At 43.2% G+C, this 26,176-nt stretch overlaps 3 protein-coding genes across 4 annotated transcripts; 1 reads left to right on the forward strand and 2 right to left on the reverse strand.

Moving 5' to 3' along the window:
• On the forward strand, positions 1-7,218 carry TUBB1 (tubulin beta 1 class VI). The gene is made up of 4 exons (XM_005569467.4): positions 1-151; positions 3,452-3,560; positions 4,096-4,206; positions 4,310-7,218. The coding sequence occupies exons 1-4, from the start codon at positions 95-97 to the stop codon at positions 5,386-5,388; spliced, it is 1,356 nt and encodes a 451-aa protein (XP_005569524.2). The 5' UTR covers positions 1-94; the 3' UTR covers positions 5,389-7,218.
• Positions 7,219-9,142: 1,924 nt separating this feature from the next.
• On the reverse strand, positions 9,143-13,099 carry ATP5F1E (ATP synthase F1 subunit epsilon). Of its 2 annotated transcripts, none has more exons than XM_005569469.5 (3): positions 12,981-13,099; positions 11,065-11,191; positions 9,143-9,300 (listed from the first exon to the last, which is right to left on the reverse strand). In XM_005569469.5, exons 1-2 carry the CDS (start codon positions 13,010-13,012, stop codon positions 11,068-11,070), a joined length of 156 nt encoding a protein of 51 aa, XP_005569526.1. In that variant the 5' UTR covers positions 13,013-13,099; the 3' UTR covers positions 9,143-9,300; positions 11,065-11,067. The 2 variants fall into 2 exon arrangements, with proteins under 2 accessions (XP_005569526.1, XP_065379430.1); XM_065523358.2 differs by having other exon boundaries at positions 9,143-10,017.
• An 814-nt stretch (positions 13,100-13,913) lies between these two features.
• On the reverse strand, positions 13,914-24,240 carry PRELID3B (PRELI domain containing 3B). The gene is made up of 6 exons (XM_045363228.1): positions 24,119-24,240; positions 19,221-19,389; positions 17,955-18,044; positions 17,455-17,525; positions 17,236-17,338; positions 13,914-15,892 (listed from the first exon to the last, which is right to left on the reverse strand). Exons 1-6 carry the CDS (start codon positions 24,148-24,150, stop codon positions 15,773-15,775), a joined length of 585 nt encoding a protein of 194 aa, XP_045219163.1. The 5' UTR covers positions 24,151-24,240; the 3' UTR covers positions 13,914-15,772.
• Positions 24,241-26,176: the final 1,936 nt, after the last annotated feature.

The raw sequence follows: 26,176 nt of genomic DNA on the forward strand, positions 1-26,176 counted from the left end.
ACAGTTGTGTTGGGCTCACACCAGTGAACCAAGGCTCTGGATTCTGAGAGTCTGAGGATTCTGTGAAGATCTCAGACTTGGGCTCACAGCAAGGATGCGTGAAATTGTCCATATTCAGATTGGCCAGTGTGGCAACCAGATCGGAGCCAAGGTAAGTAATGTCTGGTTACTAATCCTAGCTTTGCCACAATCCACAGAGGCGGACAACCAAGAGAATACCCTAAGTTAGCAGGGAAGACAATGAGTCGAGCAGATTTCATGTACTTGCTAAATATCAGACAATGCCTTTGGGCTTTAAAAAAATTCTTAAAAAAAGAATTTCACACGGGAAAAGAAGGAAACAATCTTTAAAGAGCTACAAGATACATTAAGGGCTTACAGTGTTAAGTTAATTTTCTCCATAGACACCTAGGCACAACACATGCCAACCATTACATTATATAATATGCTTATCATCTTTTTCTTTGCCCACTCTGTTGCCCAGGCTGGAGTAGAGTGGCAGAATCATGGCTCACCACAGCCTCAACCTCCTGGGCTCAAGCTATTCTCCTGCCTCAGCCTCCTGAGTAGCTGAGATTATAGGCGGGCACCACTATGCCTGGCTAATTTTTTAATTTTTTTTGAGAGACAGGGATCTCACTTTGTTGCCCAGGCTGGTCTTGAACTCATGGGCTCAAGTGATCCTCCCGCCTCCGACTTCCAAAGTGGTGGGGTGACAGGTGTAAGCCACCGTGTGTGGCACTTTTATCATCTTTTATTTTTTTGAGATGGAGTTTTGCTCTTGTCGCCCAGGCTGGAGTGCGATGGCGTGATCTCGGCTCACTGCAACCTCCACCTCCTGGGTTCAAGTGATTCTCCTGCCTCAGCCTCCCCAGTAGTAGTAGCTGGGATTACAGGCATGCGCCACCATGTCTGGCTAATATTGTATTTTTAGTAGAGACGGGGTTTCATCATGTTGGTCAGGTTGGTCTCGAACTCCTGACCTCAGGTGATGTGCCTGCCTTAGCCTCCCGAAGTGCTGGGATTATAGGCGTGAGTCACTGTACCTGGCTTACTTTTATCATCTTAACAATGAACTTCTCATATCTAAAAACAGTAATTTGTCTCAAAACAGCTTTTTGAAGTTTTTTGAGAAACTTTCTATACGCTGTCACTATGGTGTCTTTTCCCTCCCCTCTCATGTTTATTATAGCCCTTAAAAAAATCAATTACTGTTTGATTAGTATGCAATTGAAAATTTAAGAGATAGACCTAAAATAAAGTTTTTGTGTACAGTAACATCATTAATTAAAATACACTCCCTGGAATATAAATGAGTTTTTCTCTCCCTTGCCCCCCTGCTTAAAATTTTCTACCAAGTATGTAACTTACTTGGCCAACCCCAAGAACACAGATGCCCGAGCCCAGGATCTCCAGTCTTGATTTTAAGATGGCCAACTGCACTGAGAAAATTTACCATGTTCTCTTTGCTATTGTGAAGTTACTTTTACTAATATGAGATGCATTAAAAGTAAGGTTTTAAAACTCTTTGCTATTGTGAAGTTACTTTTACTAATATGAGATGCATTAAAAGTAAGGTTTTAAAACACCTACATTCATCATCCATCAATGACACTTGGGTTGTTTCTGCCTTTTGGCTATTGTGAGTAATGCTGCTAGGAAACAACTAAGGCTTTTAAATGCAGGTGTTTTAAATCCGGGGCAAAGAACATTACTGCTTGAAAAGAAGTCCCCATTCCTCCATGCCTCAGGGGTAAGACATTCATAACACACAGGCAGAGAAGTGGGAGGCAGGAGCCCTGCTGCTCTGAAGCTGGAAGATAACACAGAAAGGGGCCCTCGAGAGACAGTGTTGGGTTTAGATAGGGTCTTCGCTCTCACTCTCAATTGTATTGTCTAGCGTTGAGAGTCCTGGCTGACTCATCCTTTAGAGTCATAAGAACTTTAAGACACATTTAATTTGGGGTATCTTAGAACTTGAATTTATTTATTCTTCCACTCCCTGAACAGTGCTGGCAGTTTACCACGAACTAGTGCCTTGTTATTAAGACCATGGCCAGAGCAGCGCTGTCATTTACAAGATATGGTTGGAGTTTTAAACATACCCTTGGGGATTTTACTGTATGTGAATACATTTTCATTGCATTTTAATATGTGCTTTTCAGGGTGATCAGAAGGAGTCTTCCCAGTAACTGTTTCCATATTAAGAGCTTGGCACGTATCTATATTAATAAGTACTGTGTATGAGATTGGAAGTGCTTTATGTTTCAAATAGTTACTAGAGGACAACAATGTGTAATTTTGAGTTATGTGTATACCTGATCATCAAAAATGCACATTCCTGGCCGGGCGCAGTGGCTCATGCCTATAATCCTAGCACTTTGGGAGGCCGAGGCAGGTGGATCACCTGAGGTCAGGAGTTTGAGACCAGCCTGGCCAACATGGCAAAACCCCGTCTCTACTAAAAATGCAAAAATTAGCTGGTCATGGTGGTAGACGCCTGTAATCCCAGCTACTTGAGAGGCTGAGGCAGGAGAGTTGCTTGAACCCAGGAGGTGGAAGTTGCAGTGAGCCAAGATTGTGCCACTGCACTCCAGCCTAGGTGACAAGAGTGAAACTTGTCTCAAAAAAAAAAAAAAAAAAAAAGGCCAGGCATGGTGGCTCATGCCTGTAATCCCAGTACTTTGGAAGGCCAAAGTGGGCGGATCACGAGGTCAAGAGATAGAGACCATCCTGGCCAACATGGTGAAACCCCGTGTCTACTAAAAATACAAAAATTAGCTGGGCATGGTGGCGCATGCCTGTAGTCCCAGCTACTCAGGAGGCTGAGGCAGGAGAATTGCTTGAACCCAGGAGGTGGAGGTTGCAATGAGCCAGGATCACGCCACTGTATTCCAGCCTGGTAACAGAGCAAGACTCTGTCTAAAAAAAAAAAAAAAAAAAAGTGCTAATTACTTAAAATCATGCACACAGGTCCAAGTTATGGGTTGCTTGAAAACGTTCATGAAAATAAATCCCCAAAGTGAAATGAGATATTATTGTGAAATCAGATAAGAATTGTTTATTTTCCTATAATGGAATCTATACTTTACTAGCTTGACGCATCATAAGGAGAAATTAAGAGCTATATTGACATTAAATTCTAAACAACAGCTTTAATATATATAATGGCCTGAACTTAATAGGAAGAAAATCCAATTTAGTATTCTGCGTTTGACATGTTATGTAAGGAGTTCAGGTGGGGAGAAAAGGCAGTCTTCATATTACTTCATCTTGCTTAGGAGAGGCAAAAAGTGAATGATGCCATGGTTATTTATGAAAAGGTCCAAAAAGAATGTCTTGGGGAGGGTCAGGCAACCCCAGGGAAACAGGCCTGGGGGTGCTAACTTTCTCTCTGGTTAACACAGCGTTTTTCTGGGTCCGTTTACTCTGACCTTCCTCCTGCTTTCAGTTCTGGGAGATGATTGGTGAGGAGCACGGGATCGACTTGGCTGGGAGCGACCGCGGGGCCTCAGCCTTGCAGCTGGAGAGAATCAGCGTGTACTACAATGAAGCCTACGGTAGGACTGGCAGGGCTCTGGGAGCAGTGGTCCCGCAACTAGGAACATAAGTAGAGGAAGGGCAGAGGCCCAGGAGATGGAAATGTCAAAGCAGTGATGTCTAGGTTCAGGGAGGCGACAGGCAGGGCAGCAGCAGGATCCCAGAGTGGTAGGTCCCCAACCCTTGGTCAAGAGGCAGGACTGGGGAAGGAGCTGCTGGATGGGGCACACACCTTAACACAAGCAGGTCAAGTACTCACTTCCCTTTGTGGCTTCACAGATGAAACCAGAATCATTTCCAGTGCGAAGGAAGAGAATCTCTGTCACTGGCAATACCACAGGGCAGACGATGGAAATTGTTTCTTGGGTATTCTATAGATTTGTGGTATTGTTGTTGGGGTAAAAAATATGTTAGATACTCAAATCTCAACCTACCAAGGGCCCCTTTCTAGAATATCCATGATTTTTTTGGACCAGTATCACAAAGTTCTCTTTTGATAAAACATTAACTTCTAGAAAAACAAATAGGCTGACTTTTTCCTATTTTTCTACACAGGTAGGAAATATGTGCCCCGAGCAGTCTTGGTGGACCTAGAACCTGGGACGATGGACAGCATTCGATCTAGCAAATTAGGAGCCCTCTTTCAACCTGACAGTTTTGTCCATGGTAGGTTTTTCCAGAAGGTTCCACCAGGAGCAGGGGGGATGCCTTACTGGTGCCCTTCCCTTTTCACTTTTCTTCCCCTGCTGGTTACTCTTTTTGGTCACAGGTAACTCTGGAGCTGGCAACAACTGGGCCAAAGGCCATTACACGGAGGGAGCCGAGCTGATTGAGAACGTCCTGGAGGTAGTGAGGCACGAGAGTGAGAGCTGTGACTGCTTGCAGGGCTTCCAGATCGTCCACTCCCTGGGCGGGGGCACAGGCTCCGGGATGGGCACTCTGCTCATGAACAAGATTAGAGAGGAGTACCCGGACCGGATCATGAATTCCTTCAGTGTCATGCCTTCTCCCAAGGTGTCGGACACGGTGGTGGAGCCCTACAATGCAGTTCTGTCTATCCACCAGCTGATTGAGAATGCAGATGCCTGTTTCTGCATTGACAATGAGGCCCTCTATGACATTTGCTTCCGTACCCTGAAGCTGACGACACCCACCTACGGGGATCTCAACCACCTGGTGTCCTTGACCATGAGCGGCATAACCACCTCCCTCCGGTTCCCGGGTCAGCTCAACGCAGACCTGCGCAAGCTGGCGGTGAACATGGTCCCCTTCCCCCGCCTGCACTTCTTTATACCTGGCTTTGCCCCACTCACAGCCCAGGGCAGCCAGCAGTACCGAGCCCTCTCCGTGGCCGAGCTCACCCAGCAGATGTTTGACGCCCGCAATACCATGGCTGCCTGTGACCCCCGCCGTGGCCGCTACCTCACAGTGGCCTGCATTTTCCGGGGCAAGATGTCCACCAAGGAAGTGGACCAGCAACTGCTCTCCGTGCAGACCAGGAACAGCAGCTGTTTTGTGGAGTGGATTCCCAACAATGTCAAGGTGGCCGTCTGCGACATCCCACCCCGGGGGCTGAGCATGGCTGCCACCTTCATTGGCAACAACACGGCCATCCAAGAGATCTTTAACAGGGTCTCTGAGCATTTCTCAGCCATGTTCAAGAGGAAAGCTTTTGTGCACTGGTATACCAGCGAAGGGATGGACATCAACGAATTTGGGGAAGCTGAAAGTAACATCCATGATTTGGTATCCGAGTACCAACAATTTCAAGATGCCAAAGCAGGTCTAGAGGAAGATGAAGAGGTCATGGAGGAGGCAGAAATGAAGCCAGAAGATAAGGGACATTAACGGTGAGAGAAGCTGTGCCGTGGAGTCGCTTACAGAACAGTTTCACATTAGACGAGTGTTTCTCCTGCAGCACTCCAAAACCTATTCTGCACTGCAGCACAGTGAATGATACGCACTCATCATTAGCTTCGACACGGGGACTGCGGGAGACAGGTGGGGAACAGCTGACAGGCATTAGGGTCTTTGCTGACATTTACTAACCTTGAAGAGTTTGACATTCAATGCATACTTATTAGCTTAAAAAAATAGCAAATTTATTGTAAAGTGCTCCCTTTGTTTCAAAGTGTTCACTGAGTATTTTATTACATGCCCTGTGCCAGGCACCCAGACTACACATGTGGATTTGCAGGAAGCCACTGGAGTTGGTGTTAACATTTTTAAACTTTAGCAGCACTGATAAGCACCCTGGAATCCTCACTTGGTATCCGAGGGTTACTAAGACTCTTCCCTTAGGTTCTTTCCTTTGAGCAAATACTGCCTGCCGTCCTGCCTTCCTGTGCCTGCCAGCCTCCAGAAGAGCCAGGTGCCTGACTAGTACATGGGGAGCTACAGAGCCAAGGTCAATGTGAGTCAACATCCACTAGAAATATCCATGTTGTGTAGACCTGTGCACACACATGCTAACTGGAAAAGAGGAAAAAAGAAAAGCCACAGTCCTCTCCACAAAAACACCTGGTCCAAACATGAAAAACAAAAAGACAAGCAAAACTAAAGAACTGCAGTCCTCTGATCTTTATTTCTGAAGAGCTAGCCTTTAACATATACGTTTATATAGTTTAAATTTCTTACTACTGTTAGATCCCAGTAATTCATTAATCACCATCCTTGGTTTTCCTTTTAGAGGCTATTTTGAAATGCTCTTTTCACTTTCATTCAGCCATCACCCCCCAAAATGCTCTGCAGCCTCTCTGCTCTGAGAAACGGCACACCATCCGCTCGGCAACAATTCAAATGCAGGAATTAAGCAGCAATGGCTGCAGTGTCCTTCTCAGTTACGGAGGACATCGTCTCATTAGAAAACTTTTACAGTTCAAATTAATTTGCAGAAGTTGCCATAAATGTCTGCATAATGACACAGCTTTAACCACTACATGATTTTAATCTGCTCACATTACAACAGGACCAAATACACAAGAGCGTAATCAAATCATCCGTAACTTCTTAATTACAGTTTACCTATTTCTGACATGCAGCATTGCCATCTCTTCCAGTACCATCAGGGTTTTAATGGCCCTCTAGAATTACCACTGAGATGCACTATTTGATCCATGGATAACTGGTAATGGGAAAATGCTCCGACCCTCAATGCAGTAAATATTTACTTGCCGGCAACTGGGTTCTCATCTCTTGATTTGCTTTTGTAATTGGCAATAATAAAATAGCAGGTGGATGGATGACAGTTGCTTATTCTGAGAAACTTCACTCTTTTCACGTATGCATCATGAGGAAATACTAAAATACATACCAAGAGAAAAATACCTTGCCATCGGATCATCAACAAGTCTTCTATTTACAAACTTCAAAAAACACAACAATCATGTTTTAAATGCTTTCTACTTGTGGTTCAAGAAGTACTAGATTTAGTAAGAAACTCCACCTATACACTTTGTTTGAAGTTAGTAACTTCCTGAGATGCTAAAGACTTACAGCCTGCGATTATACAAGGATTTACACATGCTTCCTCTGGTGCTTTACTTCTAAAATCTAAAAAGGCAATGAAATAGGTATAAGGAGAGAGGAATTTAAACCTTTTAAAAAACTTTTGCTGACTTATATTACTGTAAAGATTTGTTTGCTCAATAGTAATCATTAAAGTACAAAATAATTCAATTTTAAATGGCAAAATTGCTTTATTTCAGACTAAATAAATTCCTTTTCTTGAAGCCTAACCACCCAGACTGAGTAGTTAAAAATATTTAGAAATGCATCTCACCATCCTACTCTTTCGTATGGTAGAAATAGATTTAAAAACACAAAACACAAACTAGAAACCTAAGAAATCTGTCCCTTTTGATTTTGAAGAGCTTACTCCTTTAGCAGTATGGTTGCTACGGCGACCTTGGTCTCTCAGAGACCGAGGTCTCTGAGCACAATCACCGAATTTTAGGGCTTATCCAATTCCTTCACTTTACTCACAAGGACTACGTGAACTAAGAGATTAACTGACAACCTCAAACATCTTCCAACTAGTTAGTGGGATACTCATTAAGTTGGTCTGATTGGGGTCACCTCATCATTGGGCACAGTCATCCTGCCAGTTACTCAGCACTGCTGGAGAAAGGAAGTTTATTTCATTATACTACTGGTTCAGGATATCTACTAATCACAGAGAAAAGAGCCTCTAAGAATCTCTGCTGGACAGTAAACTTGTCTTTTACTCAGTTAGTTCACTCCTTTCCATATCACAAGCCCTGTCCCTAAGTCTCACCTCTACCATCCGCCTCCTTAATAATATACCATCTATATACCAATAATCTACCAATATACTATCAATCTACTATACCATCTATATACCAATAATACCCCATCTGCCTCCTTAATAAATGACTTATCTCTAATTACCTGACTGGAAATAATTTAGCCTCTTTGCCTATTAGTTACTTTATTTGTCCTGTGTCAAAAAGGCCTGACAGCCTTTTGATTCATTTATGCCTGTTCTCTGTAATGGAGGATGCTTCCTAGTACCTTAATCTTGGGGACCACAGCACTGAACTGAGGTGCCCTAACTTGCAAGCAGGAGGATGACAGCTCCGAGGTGAAGGACCCCAAGGGCTCCTAACCCGCTGTTGTCCAGAGGCACCCTCTCACTCAATCGGCTCTGCCTCCCTGCTCGCTCTGTGCTGAGAATTCAGTAAAACCTACAGGTCAAGTGTTGGGACAATAAGTCATTCCCAGAAGCCGAGAACAAAGACATTCTATTTGGCTTAGCCTCGGCATGGCTGACAGTAGCCCAGATAAATTATTGTGAGCTTTAAGTACCATGTGAAAACTGGTCCCAGAACGGTGTTTCAAAATTTCCAGTTCAAATTTATTTCTCCATTCTCCAAAAACAGTTAAAATTAGGCAATTAACTTTTCAATGGTGTCTTACTTGCTCAAGCGCTTCCAAGTTTCAAAGAAAGGTAACGACATAACTTGCAACAATTTTCCATCCCTAAATAATGAATGAATGAATCACTATGGAAATATCAAGAAACTGATGTTGTGGTCACCGTGTCTCAGACCTACAGTCAAAACTCCTAGATTTTAACTTCAGTTTGGCTATCAACTCAATGAGCAAGTTATTAAATAGTTTTCAACATTTCCTAAGAGAAATGCTACCACAATATATTCATTTACAAAACAATGTGAAAAACATTTTGTGCTTAAATTCTGTAATTGTTCTTATCTATAGGTTTTAAGTGCACAATACGAGTACAATTTAGTATTTCTTCTTCTAATCAATGCTTTCAGTATTTAATAATTATTTCCATGTAGGTTACTGATGACCATGTCATTATTCTGACATGGCAACAATTCAAACATAAGGGACTACAAAGCCTCAATGACAGCAGATAATTTTGATCACCAATTAATGTCATGAAACAACTATTTTGAGACATTTTCAAAATCCTTTCTGAATCCCTTTGGTCACTATATATTAAATCTGCCTTCCCCTGCTTTTAAGAAACCCTGGTTCACATGGCCATAATCACGCAACTGTGCAGAGTTCCTTTAAAGAAAATGAAAAAGTCTGACAAACTAAAAATCAAGAGTAACAGTGAACCATACTTCAATTTATTGACATTGTCAATTTATGAACAAGACAGGAATTTTTTTTTTCCCCATGAAATGAGATCCTTTTCAATCTGCCATAACATGTGCCCACACATCTTCACCTTGGAAATGTAGCATTTCAAGCTTTAGTCAGGGTCTAGGAGGAAAAAGAAAATGCAACAGTTGCTGGCTAGTTCTTGGTTTTCTTAAAAACTCAACATGAATATAAGAAATAACTTCCTTATAGTGAACTGTATAACCGTGGCTATCATTCACACTGCCTTGGCTCAGATGTAAAAAAGCACTGGTTCAAGTACACAGGTTTAATCAAGCAGGCATTTCTCCGCTGACTAAAAGTAAACACTCTCCCAGCAATAAAGAAACTACTTTGCCTTTAAAAGACACTAACATCTCCTTGTGCTAATGAGGTGGGGTCAGTAACCCCGAAGGGCATAACAGAGAGGGGCTAATGTTCCTGACCCCCAGGACTTTGCAAAATCTCAGCGTTAGATGCAGTCTGGTGGCTCTGAGCCGAGTGAGGCTAACTGATTTTCTGTTAGCTTACTTTTTTTTTTTTTTTTTTTTTTGAGACGGAGTCTCGCTCTGTCACCCAGGCTGGAGTGCAGTGGCCGGATCTCAGCTCACTGCAAGCTCCTCCTCTCGGGTTCACGCCATTCTCCTGCCTCAGCCTCCCGAGTAGCTGGGACTACAGGCACCCGCCACTTCGCCCGGCTAGTTTTTTGTATTTTTTAGTAGAGACGGGGTTTCACCGTATTAGCCAGGATGGTCTCGATCTCCTGACCTCATGATTCGCCCGTCTCGGCCTCCCAAAGTGCTGGGATTACAGGCTTGAGCCACCGCGCCCGGCAGCTTACTGTTAAAACAAAACAACCCAACATAAAATTTAAAACAAAACAACCCAACATAAAACCAGGTCTCATTACTCAGAATTATAAGATTAGACAGAGAGCCCCTAGAAAAAGGGCTAAATTCAAAACACTGCATCTCCAGACTTGTAATAAAATATTTACTAATTCAAAATGAAAATGAAAAGTTAGGGGAGACAGTTTCAATAAGTAAAATTGCTCATAACCACAAGCTGCCAAAGAATTAATATTTATCACATTTCTGTGCTATTATGGGTCTGAAGCTTTTTAAAAGCAAAACTAGAAAAATTAAACCTGAAAAACATCTCTGATAATTTGCCTTGCCTACTTTTGAAATAACAATGTCAAGAAAGTACTTTTGAGATCAAACCACTTTTATAATTTGGAACACAAAAGTCTACACTTATCAACTGTACAGAACTTTTTATTTCATGTGAATGTAACTTTACATCACCAACATCTTTGAAAAAGTAAAATGAACCAAACCCTCTGGAAACATAATAAATTAGCAAAACAGTATTCACTGCAGGTTCTTGCATATTTTATTGCTTGATGCAACAGCAGGACCCTTGCCTGTACTTGTAGTTATTATGTTCGGGAAGCAGTGGTTTGTGAGAATATTAGTAGATGTGGGGGAAATAAAAATGTAAAGAACTGTAGTTTTTTATGCTCTTGAACTATTATGTAACTCCAATAGCAATTATAAAAGTGGGGAGTTCATCCTCCAAGTTATTTGATTTGTGCAGACAAATGAAACAGGTTTAACTAAAATAAGATGGCTCTCTACCTAAGCATTGCTAAATGAATTGAAAATCAATGTGCCAATTACTTCTGCTTGTCGGGCCCAAAAAGACTTTCTTTTTACTAGGCCATGGGACTTCTATAACCTGCATGCTTTAAATTATATTATCCTAATAACTTCCAAATACACTGACTAAAAAATGAATAGAACCCAAAATTAAAATTATTTTGATTTTTACGGTGCTCTAAAAACTTAAGATGCAACTGTTCTTCTAAATACATCAGTAACTTACAGATTATTCCTTCTTTACTTTCACAATTTTGACGCTGCTGCCAGAAGCCTTCTCGGCATTTGCTTTGAATTCTGTCTTCAGTGCATCTCTGACTGCTTTTGCACAGATCTGGGAGTATCGGATGTAGCTGGGAGAAAATGAGAGAAGGTATATAGTTAATTATCAATATTCCAGCCAGACCAACTGTTACCACTGTGCTTTCGCTTTTCTTCCTGTACTTTTTATTTTGGTTTGGTAGTACCTCATTGCAGAACTGGTTTTAAAAATATGACTAATGCCAAAAACAATCTATACAAAGCAAAAGAACACTAGAAAAATATGTACCAAAGTATTAATTGGTGTTTGGACAGATGATCTTTGATTTTTCTTCTTTGTACTGTGTTTTCTCTTTAGTGTATAGTAATTCAAAATAAAAGATGCATAAATGTTTTTTAAAATCCCACAGCACAGGAAAAAAAAAAAAAACCCTGAAATGTTTAGCGACTATAACAAGAATGCATCATCAATTCTCTCCTCAATTTCTCTCCTTAAAACTTTTATTACTCTTGGAAAATGAGGTATAATTAAGAGAAAACTATTTTGAATTACAATTCTTTCTAAATTATTTAAACTCTTTTCTGAGAAAAATGAATTCTGTCTTACAAGTCTGCCACTGAAAATACCTCCTAATCAAGATTTCTAAATGACACTGAAAAGTGCTTTGAGAACATCATCAATTCTAGCAAAATTGTAAAACCTGCTTCCTGTTTGGTAGATGGACTCCCATCAACGTTGTAGTTTCCAAAAGATGTCAGATCACCTTTCCCACTTTTGAAAAACAGGAAGTGGGGAGGGGTGCAATTTTCTCATGTTTTAGAATTTGTTTTGGGGACTCTGAAGTATGAGTTCCAATGCCTGCTTCCATTCTTACTAACTGGTGACCTTCAGGCTGTTCAAACTTTTCAGCATGTTTATTCACCTGAAAAAACAATAGAATAAAAGGATAATACCTGTCCTGCTGATAGCTGGGAGGAGGAAAAACAAGTGCGAAAAGGTATGGATCACAGGGTAGGTTGCCTAATAAATGGTATCTACTACCTTCCATCCTTCCAATTCTACAAGACTTCGCTTGCTTGACCTCAGCAAGTTGGGAAGCTCCGTTGTAGTGTAGTCACATGTACCCACAAAATGTAAAGTGCTACACCATCTAGTCAACTAACAAGGTGTGTCACCGGGAGCAAGGTACTTCTGCTCACTCAGGCGCACGGATAAAAAAAATTAGATGTGACACCTAGACCAATGGTTTGCGGTTCCACTATTGAGACACCATGTCCTCAAGTGGGTTCTATATTTGAGCTTTCCAGGAGCCACCTCTCACCTTTGTGCGGAGCTCTGAATAGTTTACCAGTGGCTTTCACCCCTTTTACACGGAAACCTGAGATCAACAGGAATTAATAGTTAAAAAAAAAAAAATGTGTAAAGTTGTAAAAGGCTCCATCTCGATGCTGGATTAAAAGTCAAAGCGGCTAACAGCTGTCACGTGGAGAGAAATCTCCTGTTTACTGAGGTGGATGTGACTGTACTACTTTCACCACCTGGCTCCAGCACCATTCTAGAAGAAAAAGGTTTAATGAGTAAGAGCTGGCCTCTCTCTCTCGAAACCTCCCATTCACAAAGGTGTCCACGGGCACTGTGCGGGTGCTGGGCCGCACCTGTGGGAAGCGAGGCAGTACACAGATGCACTCCCACGCGAGGCCGAGGCCTCGCCTGCCTGAGCGCTTTGCCCACAGCGACGCCATCTTGGCGGCGACGCCCGAGGTTCGGCCCAACCCCGGTCACGCGTGGGGCCACTGCTCCGTGTCCTGTATGACCTCTGGGCACGGGGATGCGCGCGGGCCGGGCTCGCGGGGCCCTTCCCTCTGGAGGCCTGGGCCTACCTGAGTCCAGCCTGTCGCCAGTAGGCCACCATGCTGTAGCGAAAGTGGAGCGCGTCGGACCGAATCGCTAAGACGCCGACAATGTCGGCTCAGCCGGGCGGTTCAGCCGCAGGAAGAGCAGACCACAGAAGCGGAAGGGGCGGGACGTGCGGACCTGCCAATCGCCGCCTCCTACCCGGCCCCGCCCCTGCGCGCGGCCCCTGCTGCCCTGCCGCGGAAGCCCCCCGGCGCCGGGAGCCAATGGGCGCGCGCGATCTGGACTGCGGGTGCCAATCCCCGGGCGGGTTGGCCGGCCGCGCCCACCTATTGGCTCCAAGAGCGCCCGGGGAGTGTGTCCCAGAGCTTCCGTATTGCCCCGGCGGGGGCGACCGGGGCAAGAAGGCAAGAAGGCAAGAAGGCCGGGGCAGCTCCGCTTGCCGAGGGCCGCGGAGTCGCGTACTTTCGGGAAGCGAAGACGCGAGGCGGCGCGGGCACGGCGGCCCCGAGGGCCTGGCTTTGCACGCGCTTCAGGGAAACGGCGCCGGCTCTTTTATATCTGTGGGCAGACAAGCGTGTCCTGAGAGCTGAGATTTAGAAAGGCTCTTAGGGCACCCCCTTTCTCGGAGTGACACTAAACCCTGGAAACCCAGTGGAGACTGGCGTTTTCTGTAGTTCTAGGACCTGCTTCCGATGTGCGACATGAGGGAGGGTAAGGCAATAGTTGCCACTGTTGCCCGTAATGGATGGGAAGAAAAATGTGTGGAAAACTCACTGGAGGCACAGGGGAGCTGCCACGGGGCCGGGAAAATGCTCATCTCAGTGCCTGTGATAGAAGCTCTAACCCAATGCAGTGAAGGCTCACAGTCTAGGAATTAAAGTGTTTCTGTCATAAAGAAAAGAAGCCTTTGCCCTTCACCTTTAATTACTAAAAAGAAATTATAATCAGGAAAAACATCACTTAAAAGAAAGTTTTTATTAACAAAAGTTTTTCTTAATCCACATATCAACTTTAGTATTAAATAGTCCAAGGGTTTCATTTATGAACACTTATTCCAGTTTAGTTCTCTTAAATTCATTTGCTTGTTGTGCATTTATGTTTAACTGCACTGGAAAATGAAAATTTATAGAGTTTTATCATTAGGTCAGAGTTTAAAAAAAATCAAAGGATAAGGATTTAAAAATCTCTATCATTAGGTCATTACACCTTTTTCAGAACAAGGATAATTTGCAGAAATTATACAAAGCAGATTTTCATCAAGTATCAATTATTTAGCGATATTTTATTTAGCTGAAATGTTATTTCACTTGTAAAAACTATCTCTGGTTACAAAAAAAACAACCAGAAACCTTATTAAATTTAACCTGCTTTTACAAATGTCCTAAGAAGTCTTAAGCTAAACAATGTTTAAGTAGGAAAACGATAATTTAAAAATAGTTTGTTATACTATTTCTGTGGTTTATGTACATATATTAACTGGTCTCTTTGATAGAAAACATGACTAGAAGTTTATCACACTAAGCACTGTAAAATAAAGGCAAGAGCTAATCATCTTCTAACAAAAATACTCTATGCAACAATTGCAAATGTCAAAGCTATTATTTAGTGGTTAATTGCCTGCTACAATATATAAAACAAAGTACATTTACTAGATTGTTTTTCAGTTTGCAGCTGCCCTCCTGACATCCCAAATAAGGAATTCCCATAAGTAAAACCTGCAGTGCAATTCACGTAGTGGTTAGTTTCAGGCCAAGCCTCCCCCTACCATCATCCTTGTTCTTCCCCACCACCCCCAAATCCTGCAGTGGCACCATATTATTAAAAACACTAAGTACCTGGGGTTTATGCCTCAGAGCAAGACATCATTTGAGTAATTTGAAATGATGTACAGCTCCTTCATGTAAAAAAGATGTTTTGTGGTCACAATTACTTCAAAAAGTAATTATATTCAAATAACCTGACATATGCCTTAGCAATTACAAAACCATGATTTTGACACATGGCAATTTTTAAGTTAGGCAAATGTGAAATGCTAAAAGATGTGAACAGCTGTTCTTCTGTTTAAGTTAGAGCGCTGCAAAACTCAGGTAATTACTTTATTTTTTTCGGTTAACATAACCAGCCCACGACACAGCATACTAAATCACAAAGTACAAATCCAAGGAAGTTAATACCTTTACTAAGTCACAAAACTTTGGCAAATCAATACAGTACTCTTTTATAATGAAACCATACTTTTGTTGGAGTCATGTTACTTCAGTGATAATTTTTCACTACAAAAATATTTAAGTACCAAATCAAAACACTGGTTTTTAATGGTGGTTTATAGCAGAGTAAGGTATTTTACACAAAAAATATTTTACAACTACACAATTTCTCCTTTTAAGTGAGCTCCCTTGTGCAAGCTGTTGAAGTGTACAGCAGCAGGGCAATGGGTGTCTATAGGAGGTGGCTCTGCTCTGTTCTGGGGTTGGTCCAAAGTCAGGTGGAGTTCCAATGTATGAAAAGCTTGAAAATTCTACCTTAAGGAGATTGAATATCAATACCAGTTTCCAAGAAGTTCTTGTTCAGTTTTCACAGAAATATTGGAACCCTCAAAATCAAGATAGTAATTTCAAACAACATTAATTTCAGATGATCCCTTTTATTTAGAGGCCCTGCATCTGTTTAGATCAAGTCACATAGCCTTATACCTACTTATAAAAAAACAAAAAACAAAACCCCAAAATATAGTTGTATTTTTTAAATAACAAATAAATATATAGTCAGCTTGGAGAGACCTGGAGTACCCGATGTTGTCTACCAACTGTCATGATCACTTCTCTGCAAACGCTGCTGCTGCCATTGGAGTCCTTATGGTTCCTCTTGCTGAGGCTGTCAGTTCTTCAATCTCAGCATTTAATTTATGTATTACCCATTCCATTGCTTCTCGGCCCTTAAACAAAAATCCAATACATTTATTGTTACTGAGTGAGAGCAAAGGCATATATCGAACTAATGACACACCAGGAAGTAACAAGGAGTATGACAAGTTTAACTCAATCTCAGGATGACAGATCATTTTTGTCCTGGCTTTTTCTTTTCTAATGTTATTTAGCAAACATCAAATGCCTTGAGCAACTGGCTTGATCCATAAACTGACTTTTATTTTGTATGCAAAAGATGTTCTCAAATGAATCTACAATGACAGAATGTCTTATTTGTTTCATGATTATAGTGGTCCCCTTTTCAGGGGGACAAGAAGGTCAAATCCCTTTTCTTTATATTGTAAACCAAAATCCTGTACAAGGGATCTGGTCCTCAACTCCCTCCTCACCCCTTCTCTCCTAGTGTTCTATGCAGTTCCTTGAAAAACAGAAAGAGCACTCCCCACTTCCTGTTCCAGGGCCTTTGCACACGCAGCTCCTCCACCTAGAACACTTTTCTTGGCATACCGCTCGCAATCCACCTGCCCCCATTTGGCGCTCAGCAGAAACATCAGTTACTGAACACTCATTAAGCACTCTCATACCTTTCTGTACCTTTTCTTTCCTAATGAAATGCTGTGTGATTAATTTCACCTGCCTCTTAGTTCCACGAGGGCAGGGACCACATTTATTTTGCTCCCTGCTGTATCCCCTGTCTAGCCTAGCACTCTGCATGGCACAGAGAAGGCATCCATGAGTATCTCCTGATAACTACATTAACCATGTGTTATGCAACAGTGCATTAGGCATCTTTCTCTAAACTTACTGTTTTAGATCATGCATTCTCAATAAACAAAAATTGGTTCTTGGGGGGGATGGAAAAAATTTCCCTCTTTTATGTATAAAGTCCACACATATGTATATGTTACATAACTTAATGGAGGTGGCAATTAGGGAAAATATGTCTCAAACGAGCTGGGGGGAGACAATAGTGAAAAAGGTTGAGAAACAGTGCTTTAAAAGACACACAGCTACACATCATTGAGTACTTCCTGAGTGCTGGGCCCCAGGCTACACACTTTCCATATGTTATCTCATTTACTCCATGCAAACCCTGTAAAATGGGTAATCTCCACTTCAAAAACAGGAAATTGAGGCATAGAAAGGTTAACTTAATTGCCCAAAGTTAAAAGGCTAAAAGTTAGAGCTTGGATGTGAACCCAGAGCCTTGGTAAGTAACTGTCCAACGTGCTGCAGTTTCCTATGGTAGAACTGGCAAGGGTTGGCTTACAAGGACACATGTGCAGTCAGCACCCCATTCCATTCCTACGAAACGAACCAGGGATAATAACCAAGAAGCAGCCTCACTTACTTTACTAGCGTTTGAGGATATCGTACTTGCCATCAGTCCTTCAAGGTAACTGCTGAGGCTAACGCCTTTCACAGTGATTATGGCTTCTTGAGTCAAAACGGTTCTGGAACAAAACATATTCATACAGATTCAGATGATCCAGCTTTCATTTTCAAAAAACTTGATTAAAAAAACTTAAACACCCTTTACAATACATTTGTTAAAATATTTTTTACTCACTTGTCTGGATCCTGAGGATGTGGTTTGTATATAAGTCTCTCATCTACTGAAACCATGTTTGTAAATGAAATCTACAGAATGAAAAAAAAAAAAAAAAGGTCAAATCATTTTGGAACTGAAGATTCAAAATGTTGCCAAAATCAACACACAAACCAAAATCTTACTAAACATATAAAACAACAAACAAACCGCTGCTATTATTGCATAAACTATTCACTGTCTACTTTTTATTTAAAAAGTAAAGTTGAGGAAATAAAGTATAATAATGATAATACACATAATCCCAAACTCATTTTATTGAGTGCCATCCCCTTAGAGATAGGCAGGATCATGAGAGCAGGAAGTTTGGAAGCGACACCCAGGGCCAAGTCAGGCCAGCACATAAGCAGGGATTCTCTGAACCACACCATGAACATGCACTCACTTCTATGGCAACTAGGAGAGAGACAAAGAACTCAGCCAGATAGTTAGAAATGAAACAAAAGGAAGCCAAGACTTACATTAGTAGATTTAAGTTCCATTGTTTTCTCTACAGGATCAACTACAGAATGTTCTTGCACATATGTTTTCGTTCTTGCTGCACCAATAAGCTAAGTAAAACATTCAGAATTAGGAATCAGAGGAGGAAGAATTTCTTACCAAGTGTACCAATATTTTACTTGAAGGAAAAAATGTATTACAATATTTTGAACCAAAAATCTGCTTCCTAAAAACGAGAGGAAACAAAGGTCAGAAAGGAGGCCTACTCACATATCATGGATGAGAGGAGACTGCCAGACACAAAAATTTTTCCCAGGGGCAATTAGAAACCAGCCCACTGAGAATGTCTGCAACGTGAGGCACCACCCTGAATCTGCCGCAGTGCGACAGTGGAGCGCTGAGGCTGAAATAAGGAAATCAGGTTTGGGGCAACATGGCAGCTAGAAAAAGGAGAACTCAAAGGCATCTATCAGCATCGTCCTAGAACAGCCCAAGGGAGGGGGCACCTCAGCTTCATTCTTCAGACAGAAAAACAGCTTTCTCACGATGGAGGATCACACATCAGTGTCCACTGTCACTCCCTGTGCTATGACCCTAAGCCCACCCCCAACTCTGCTCATTTCTGTGTCTGCACTATGGTTTGCATAAAGGAGGCAGTAAGTACATTCCTATTGAAAACGTGTACTTTAGTTTTCTTGGTGAACCTACTCTCCATAAAGAGACCCTCTAAAGAAACCTGGATCCACTTATTACACCAGTTTTCTCACATTATGGTAAACTGGCATTCTAGTTTCTTCCTGGTAAAATCTGCTCACTAAAGCCTGTTCATTCTTAAGGGAATAGAATTTTCTAAATGCACAGGAAGGAATTCCAGACCTTGGAACAAATGTGGCAATAACAAGTCCGAGAACATACTCCTTAAGGTACATAACCCACCACTGACCACAGAACTGTCACCTAACAATTATGACCAGACCATTACTGCCAAATCTTAGTATTGGTCTCAAGTTGCTGGCAAAAGCAGAAAAAGCAGAATATAACTCCTTTCAGATTACACAGCATTAGCTGGCTTCCTTAAGAAAATTTTATCGGGTGCCTTCATGAAGACTGTAATAATATTTCCAATTCATTATACACTCATAATTCAAGTTTATTATAATACAACTTGAACGGATGCAAAAAAATGACATTCAGAATAGGCTCCCACAACCTATTTGAAAGTATAATGCGGTTTAGAAAACTTCTCAACAGCAGTCACATTTCTCCAGGAATAAAGACACACTTACAGACTTCACAATGGAAGGCAGTCCCCACTCTGTGCTGAGAAGTCTGTGGCTGTGCAACTTTCCAGAGGGATCTATATGTCTGTCCAACACATCAACTCCAACCACACTTGGGTTCATAGGGTTTGGGTATTTCTGCATTGCAGCTGTTGTAACAGTTTCCCATGGGTGGCTGCCGATGTGAACCAAAAAACAAAACAAAACAATCAAACATTTAAAAATATGCATATGAGTTAAACAATTTTTATAATCTATCAAATCATTCATTCCAACGTAAGTTTAATGAGTTTATCTAGGAAAAATTACCTTCTGAAACACTGATGATTATGGGAACCTGATCTACATTTTTAACAGGCTTCAGTATTTTTCCACAATACAGGCTATGTAATAAAACTCCTATCTATAAAGATCAAAGCAGCCTACAAAGCATTACGGTATAGTTTCTCAAACCATCTTTCCTGCCTATCATTATCCACTTTCACATGTAAATTGTTTCTAGGAAGAACCAGTGATTCATGAAAATGTATTTAAAAATTATGTTCTGAAACAAATAGCCAAAAGTATGATTATGCCATTTATTATTTTTTCTGACCCCAATTCTATCAGTTTATAAGGAAGTAAAAAAAAGTAAAAGAATGTATGAGCACTATAAATTCTTACAGGGATCACAAAAAGATCCAAAGCATTGATTTCATTATTGAACTTTCCCTTCATTTTAATGTAATAAATAACAGTGGCTTCTCCAGTCAATCTTTATCTATTGTTTTTCTCAAAGGAGTGATTCTGATTTCTGTTTTGAAAAGGTCACTCAATGTCCTTAAGGCACACTCCTAATATACTATTTTCTAATAGTCTCTTTTAATATAATAAGCGTTTGCTTATCACCTAGTATTGAAGTGATAATATCACATCACTTGATAACTTGCAGGATCTTTATTTTCTTGAAAAAGCACGTGTTTGGGTGATTCAAAATGTGACGCACCTTTGTTCACGTCACAACTTCTGTGAATAAGACACTTGTACAAAAAATGTCATTTTCTCCTGCCTCAGCCTCCCGAGTAGCTGGGACTACAGGCGCCCACCGCCACGCCTGGCTAAAAAAATATCATTTTCAAAAGGACCCCTTATTAAGTACGATCAGTATTAAAGGTGATTTAGTCCACCTGCAGTCTGATTCTAATGCCTTCTATACTACTTATCTGTGCTCTCATCTTCATTTAAAGGAAAAAGACAAGATCTGGGGATGATGTTTCAAGCTGCAATGACTGATAAGCCACACAGCATTACTTTCTATTTTTCTAAAAGTGAAACAAGTAGACATTATTCCAACTTTTTAGAGAACTCAGACTGACAACTATATCTTGTCAACAAAAGGAAAATCTCAACTCCATTGATTTCCCAGAACCCTGGATAACCAGTGACATCATTTTTTTTTTTTTTTTTTTTTTTTTTGAGACGGAGTCTCGCTCTGTCACCCAGGCTGGAGTGCAGTGGCCGGATCTCAGCTCACTGCAAGCTCTGCCTCCCGGGTTCACGCCATTCTCCGGCCTCAGCCTCCCGAGTAGCTGGGACTACAGGCGCCCGCCACCTCGCCCGGCTAGTTTTTTTTTTTTGTATTTCTTAATAGAGACGGGGTTTCACCGTGTTAGCCAGGATGGTCTCGATCTCCTGACCTCGTGATCCGCCCGTCTCGGCCTCCCAAAGTGCTGGGATTACAGGCTTGAGCCACCGCGCCCGGCCGACATCATTTTTAATGTTTTCATTATAATCTTCTTTTCTCTACAATATTGTACCAATGAACCTCATTCTGTCTTTAGTCTCCAGCCTTATCCAGCAATCAATGCAGGTATATAAGCAGCGTTGCTTCATCAATCTGAAGAGTCCCCACAAATAGAAGCACATAGGCCAAGCACTCTGTTTCTTACCAAGGCAACTCTCTAAAATGAAAATCAGATGAACCCTCCCCAGGTCTCCATCCAGTCATATACCATGGTTAACTGGCTTCCATGCCCTTATCTCTTCCTCCAACCCTCTCTAAAAAATTAATAATCGCATGACTTCAGGGTGGTTATGCATTATTTGTAATTTAGTCCATCTCTCCTTTCTGAACCAACTTGAAACCGCTGATGTTGACTTAGCTTGGCTCAAGATTGCTTTATGAACCATAACCAGTTCAAACATTACAAACAATACTTACTATGATTAGGAATGTTCCAGCAATTAATCTGAGCTGTATTAACATAATTACGTGGGAAAGATCTCACAATGGAAGACATTCAAAGACCACACCAAAGTACAATCAGGACCTGGCTATGGCTCACTGACCTGTCCAACTTCTTCACCTTTGAAACGAGGTGAGGACATTATCAACTCCACTGGGGCAGCATCGATGTCTTGATTTACTTATTAAAATGTAATCAATCCAAAGAACAGTGCCTGACACATACTGGGCATCTCTGTATGTTGAAGGAATCAATGAATGACTTCACTTGGATACCAACTACAGGCCTCAGAAGAAAAGTGTTGGAAAATCAAAGACAGATAAGATGTAGAATGATGGCCGGGCATGGTGGCTCACGCCTGTAATCCCAGCACTTTGGGAGCCAAGGTGGGCAGATCACAAGGTTAGGAGATTGAGACCATCCTGACTAACACAGTGAAACCCCATCTCTACTAAAAATGCAAAAAATTAGCCGGGCGTGGTGGCGGGCGCCTGTAGTCCCAGCTACTTGGGAGGGTGAGGCAGGAGAATGGCGTGAACCCAGAGGCGGAGCTTGCAGTGAGCTGAGATCGCGCCTCTGCACTCCAGCCTGGGCGACTGAGCGAGACTCCCTCTCAAAAAAAAAAAAAAAAAAAAGATGTAGAATGATGACTTAGATATTGTTAGAGAGTAACATCCTAAAGATCAGAAACAACACTCAGATTTGTGAGGGGAGATGATGACTTCAATTTCAGATAGGTTGAGTTTGAAGGGCCTGTGGGACAGGAGGGTAGCGATGCCTAACAGGCACCTGAAAATGAAAAGCGAAGCTCGAGAGAGGCTGGAGCTCAAAGTACAGACCCTGGGTGCCATAAATGTATACCTATCATTTGGGACTTTGACCAAACAGCTCAGATTATGTGGGGAGAAAGCACGGATCAGGGCTGCTTCTCCCAGGACAAAAAAAAAAGGCTGTGACAAAAAGAAAAAAAAAAAAAATACCACAGGTGAAATCCAACACAGGAAGGCCAACAGAATCTTACTGAACATTTACACTGAATGGGAAAAGACAGGAAGTACTGAAGACAAAGGCAGAAAGAGTGTACAGGGAAGGATGAGCCAGGAAGAAAAGTTAGGGAAGATATGGGAGAAGAAAGTTCTAGGGATACTCAGTGCCAAGAACTTCTGAAGCATGCAAACCTAGAAGAGGACTGAAATTAAACATCCTCAGAGCTGAAATGGATTAGTGATGAATGTGACCAGGTTAATGAACATCTCAATGACTACAAATCTTGGGTCTTTTTCCTCCCAGAAAGACTGTAAACAGCAGGGAGAAAAGAAAGCTTCCTTCTGATTCCAATATTCTATACTTTGCAGGATACAGCAGGCCCTAGGATGTGTCCCACTAAGTACAAATGCTGACAACGTGTTAAAAGTTGCCTTCAGAGGCTGGGCACAGTGGCCCACACCTGTAATCCCGGCACTTTGGGAGGCCGAGGCGGGTGGATCACTTGAGGTCAGGAGTTCGAGACCAACCTGATGAACATGGTGAAACTCCATCTCTACTAAAAATACAAAAATTAGCCGGACGTGGTGGTGGGAGCCTGTAATCCCAGCTACTTGGGAGGCCAAGGCAGGAGAATCGTTTGAACACTGGAGACGGAGGTTGCAGTGAGCCAAGATCACGCCACTGCACTCCAGCCTGGGCAACAGAGAGAGACTCTGCCTCAAAAAAGAAATAAAAACTAACAGATGCCTTCAGAGACACTTTTAAAAAGATAAATGGCTTTGTAGTATATTTATTTACAAGGTTATACTAATTAAAACGGTGTGGCAACGACATTAAGATCAGCGGAACAGAGCAAGTAACTCGGGAAAAAAGGGATTTCGCTGCTTAAATTTGTGGCTGTTTTGTAAATGGAATCAGGGACCTGGAAGAGAATTTAACTCTCCACATCCAACTGGTTCAAGGCCTATTTTCGTTAGTAAACATTTCACATTATCCAAAAAGATGTTCCTGAACGTGGCCTCAAAGGGATCTAACACGGGTGGTCCCTGACGACCCTGACGACTTTTCCATCTCTCAGATAAAAATGGGTAACCCAGGGTCACACGCTTATTGCAGCCAGAGCTAGACCTTGAATTCCAAATCCAAGGCTCTGCTGCGTAGATGAACGAGTTGTGAAAAGGTTTCACATCCTGGTGGCCAGAGTTCACCCGAAATTCACATTCGGAGGTAGAAACTCCACCCAAAAGGCGGCCAGGGAAAGTACACTCTGGAGAAAACCAACACCTCCCTTTTGGGATCCTCGGGTCCACGTCCCAAAGGGGTTTCGCAGGGCGGGATGTGGCAACCCTGAGTGCTGTCAAGGGCCTCGTGCTCCGCGACGCCCCCAGGACCTCAGGAGGCCGCCGGCCCGAGGCTACCTCATGGTAGAGGACAGCCTGGAAGTGGCCCCCGTCACCCTCCCGGTCGCAGGTCTGCCTGGGTCTGGAGGTCGGAGCCGTCCCCTCGGCTAGGGAGCCTCGGGGTCGTGACCTTGGCCTGCCCTCCATGTCGCCAGGGCCCGCAGACTTCTGGGTTCGCTCCCCTTGCTAGGCCCGACGCCTAGAAGCCTCCTGCGGGCCGCCTCTGCCTCGCCTCGACTCCAGGGCCAGCGTGCCCGCCCTCCACGGAGCCGCCCCCGCTCCCCAAACTTACTCAAAGACGTGCTCCGAAGTCCAGATCTTCATGATGCCGGCACCCTGAGCGATGTCCGGGTAGCGCCAGGGGACAACGAGGCACAGAGGCTACACCGGCCCCTGCCCCGCCCCCAGCACTCCAGCCGGCGGCGCAGTGCGCAGGCGCTGTCGGGCCCGACGCGAGGGACGTCCCGACGCGCGGCCCTACGCCCTATCCCGGCCCGGGTTTTGCCCCAGCCTTGCGCGCAGCGCAAGGAAACCCCACCCCTTAGCGCCGGCGCATGGCGCCGGCGCAGTGCCGCAGACGGCAGCTTCGGGGGCCGGCGCGGGCGCTGTGCTGCGCAGGCGCGGCGGGTGGGGCGGGAGCCTTGACCTCTGGGCAGAGTTGGGTCAGGTCCAGGAGGTGCCTGGGCGCCCGCCTGGCCTTCCTTGTTCTTCTGGCCCAGCATATCCTCGCCTGGCATTTCGAGGCGTGTGGACGCATGCGGTCAGCCTGCTGACATGGATGTTCCTTGTGGTGGTCACTTGTGCAGAATTTCCTGGTGCCCCATAGAAGAGTTCCTGCCACCTCCTGGGTCAGCCCCGGCTGTTGTCCCAAATCCACCAGCCAGCCAGCCGACCAGCTGTGCCCGTCCCACCTGCCCTCCAGGAGCTTGCAGCCCTCGGAGGGGATAAATAAGGCGGGACGCGGAGAAGCTAACATCAGACATGCCCATGAATAATACCCCAACGAGGGGTAAAGTCCGGAAGCACGGTGCCAGGGGTCGGGTGGAAAAGCTTCCTGGCCGGGCACACCTTGCCCTAGGTGCATAGGATGCATCTGAGTTGAGATGTGCCTCCCGGAGAGACTTCCCTCGTCACCGTTTCTCACCTCGTTGCTGTGCTTCATCACAATATCATGTTGCATTTTCTATAGCACTTACCCCTCTGACGTCATCTTGTTAATTTATTTGTTATAATTCCCAATCGAACTGAATACTTGAAGGCAAGAATCTTGCCGGTCTTGCTCAAAAATAATTCTCAGTGTCTCATATAGTCACGGCTAAATGATTATTTATTGAAAAATGAAAAAAATCAATAGCTATTTGTGGGATGAATGAATTAATGGAGTCATCTAGTTTATTCGTTGTAACTTCCGCTAGACTGTAAGCCCCTGAGGGCGAGGCTCTTGCCAGACTTGTTCAATGATTTCCCCCTTCCTACATGACAATTATTTGTTGCATCAATGGATGAAAGAATGACTAAGAAGTGCTAGGCCAGGAGGAGATGGCATGTGGTTTCATTCAGAGATGAGCCTTGTCCAGGGGATGTGGGGAAAAGAAAGAGATCAGCCTGTTACTGTGTCTATATAGAAAGAAGTAGACATAAGAGACTCCATTTTGTTCTGTATTTGTGATGCTGTTAATCTGTGACCCTACCCCCAACCTTGTCCTTTGCAAGAGACATGTGCTGTGGTAACTCAAGGTTTAATGGATTTTGGGAGTGCAGGGTGTGACTTTGTTCCTAGAAAAGCTAGGTATTGTCCAAGGTTTATCCCCATGTGCTAGGATGAAACAAAGTTGCTAAAAGGTTTATCTCAAGGCACAGGATTTTCCTTTAAACTTATTCACGTCACAGATCCTTGTTCTTATGTCTTACTGCTAATTTCCTCCCTAAAAACGATCCTATTGTCCTGCCACTCCCTTATCTTTAAGATGGTAAAGATAATTATAAATACTAAGGGAACTCAGAGGCCGGTGCCGGCGTGGGTCCTCTGTAAGCTGAGCGCCGGTCCCCTGGGCCCCGCTTTTCTTTCTCTATACTTTGTCTCTGTGTCTTATTTCTTTTCTCAAGTCTCTCGTTCCACCTAACGAGAAACACCCACAGGTGTGGAGAGGCAGGCCACCCCTTCAAGGGGACAAACTGCCTGGTTTACCTCTCAGAATACGACTTCCCACCCTGCTCTCCCCCACTCTCCACAGCCGTCTACCTCCTAACAGAACAATTTGCCATTTTAAATGAAGGTTATGGAGGAAAATCTTTACATCTAGTTACTTAGAAGCTAGTTAGAAGGACCACCTCATTCTCGTTCTTAGCT

The sequence above is a fragment of the Macaca fascicularis genome, chromosome 10 (genome assembly GCF_037993035.2).
Source record: "Macaca fascicularis isolate 582-1 chromosome 10, T2T-MFA8v1.1".
NCBI lineage: Eukaryota > Metazoa > Chordata > Mammalia > Primates > Cercopithecidae > Macaca > Macaca fascicularis.

Excerpts from the sequence above, each read along its gene's own strand:
- TUBB1 (XM_005569467.4), top strand. The coding sequence starts at position 95 with ATGCGTGAAATTGTCCATATTCAGATTGGCCAGTGTGGCAACCAGATC. Across the intron at positions 152-3,451 it reads GCAACCAGATCGGAGCCAAG|TTCTGGGAGATGATTGGTGA; the intron begins GTAAGTAATGTC and ends TCCTGCTTTCAG. Across the intron at positions 3,561-4,095 it reads GTACTACAATGAAGCCTACG|GTAGGAAATATGTGCCCCGA; the intron begins GTAGGACTGGCA and ends TTTTCTACACAG.
- ATP5F1E (XM_005569469.5), bottom strand. The coding sequence starts at position 13,012 with ATGGTGGCCTACTGGCGACAGGCTGGACTCAG. Across the intron at positions 11,192-12,980 it reads TGGCGACAGGCTGGACTCAG|CTACATCCGATACTCCCAGA; the intron begins GTAGGCCCAGGC and ends ATTTTCTCCCAG.
- PRELID3B (XM_045363228.1), bottom strand. The coding sequence starts at position 24,150 with ATGAAGATCTGGACTTCGGAGCACGTCTTTGA. Across the intron at positions 18,045-19,220 it reads TGCCTTCCATTGTGAAGTCT|CTTATTGGTGCAGCAAGAAC; the intron begins GTAAGTGTGTCT and ends TGTTTTACTTAG. Across the intron at positions 17,339-17,454 it reads CATCCTCAGGATCCAGACAA|AACCGTTTTGACTCAAGAAG; the intron begins GTGAGTAAAAAA and ends GTTTTGTTCCAG.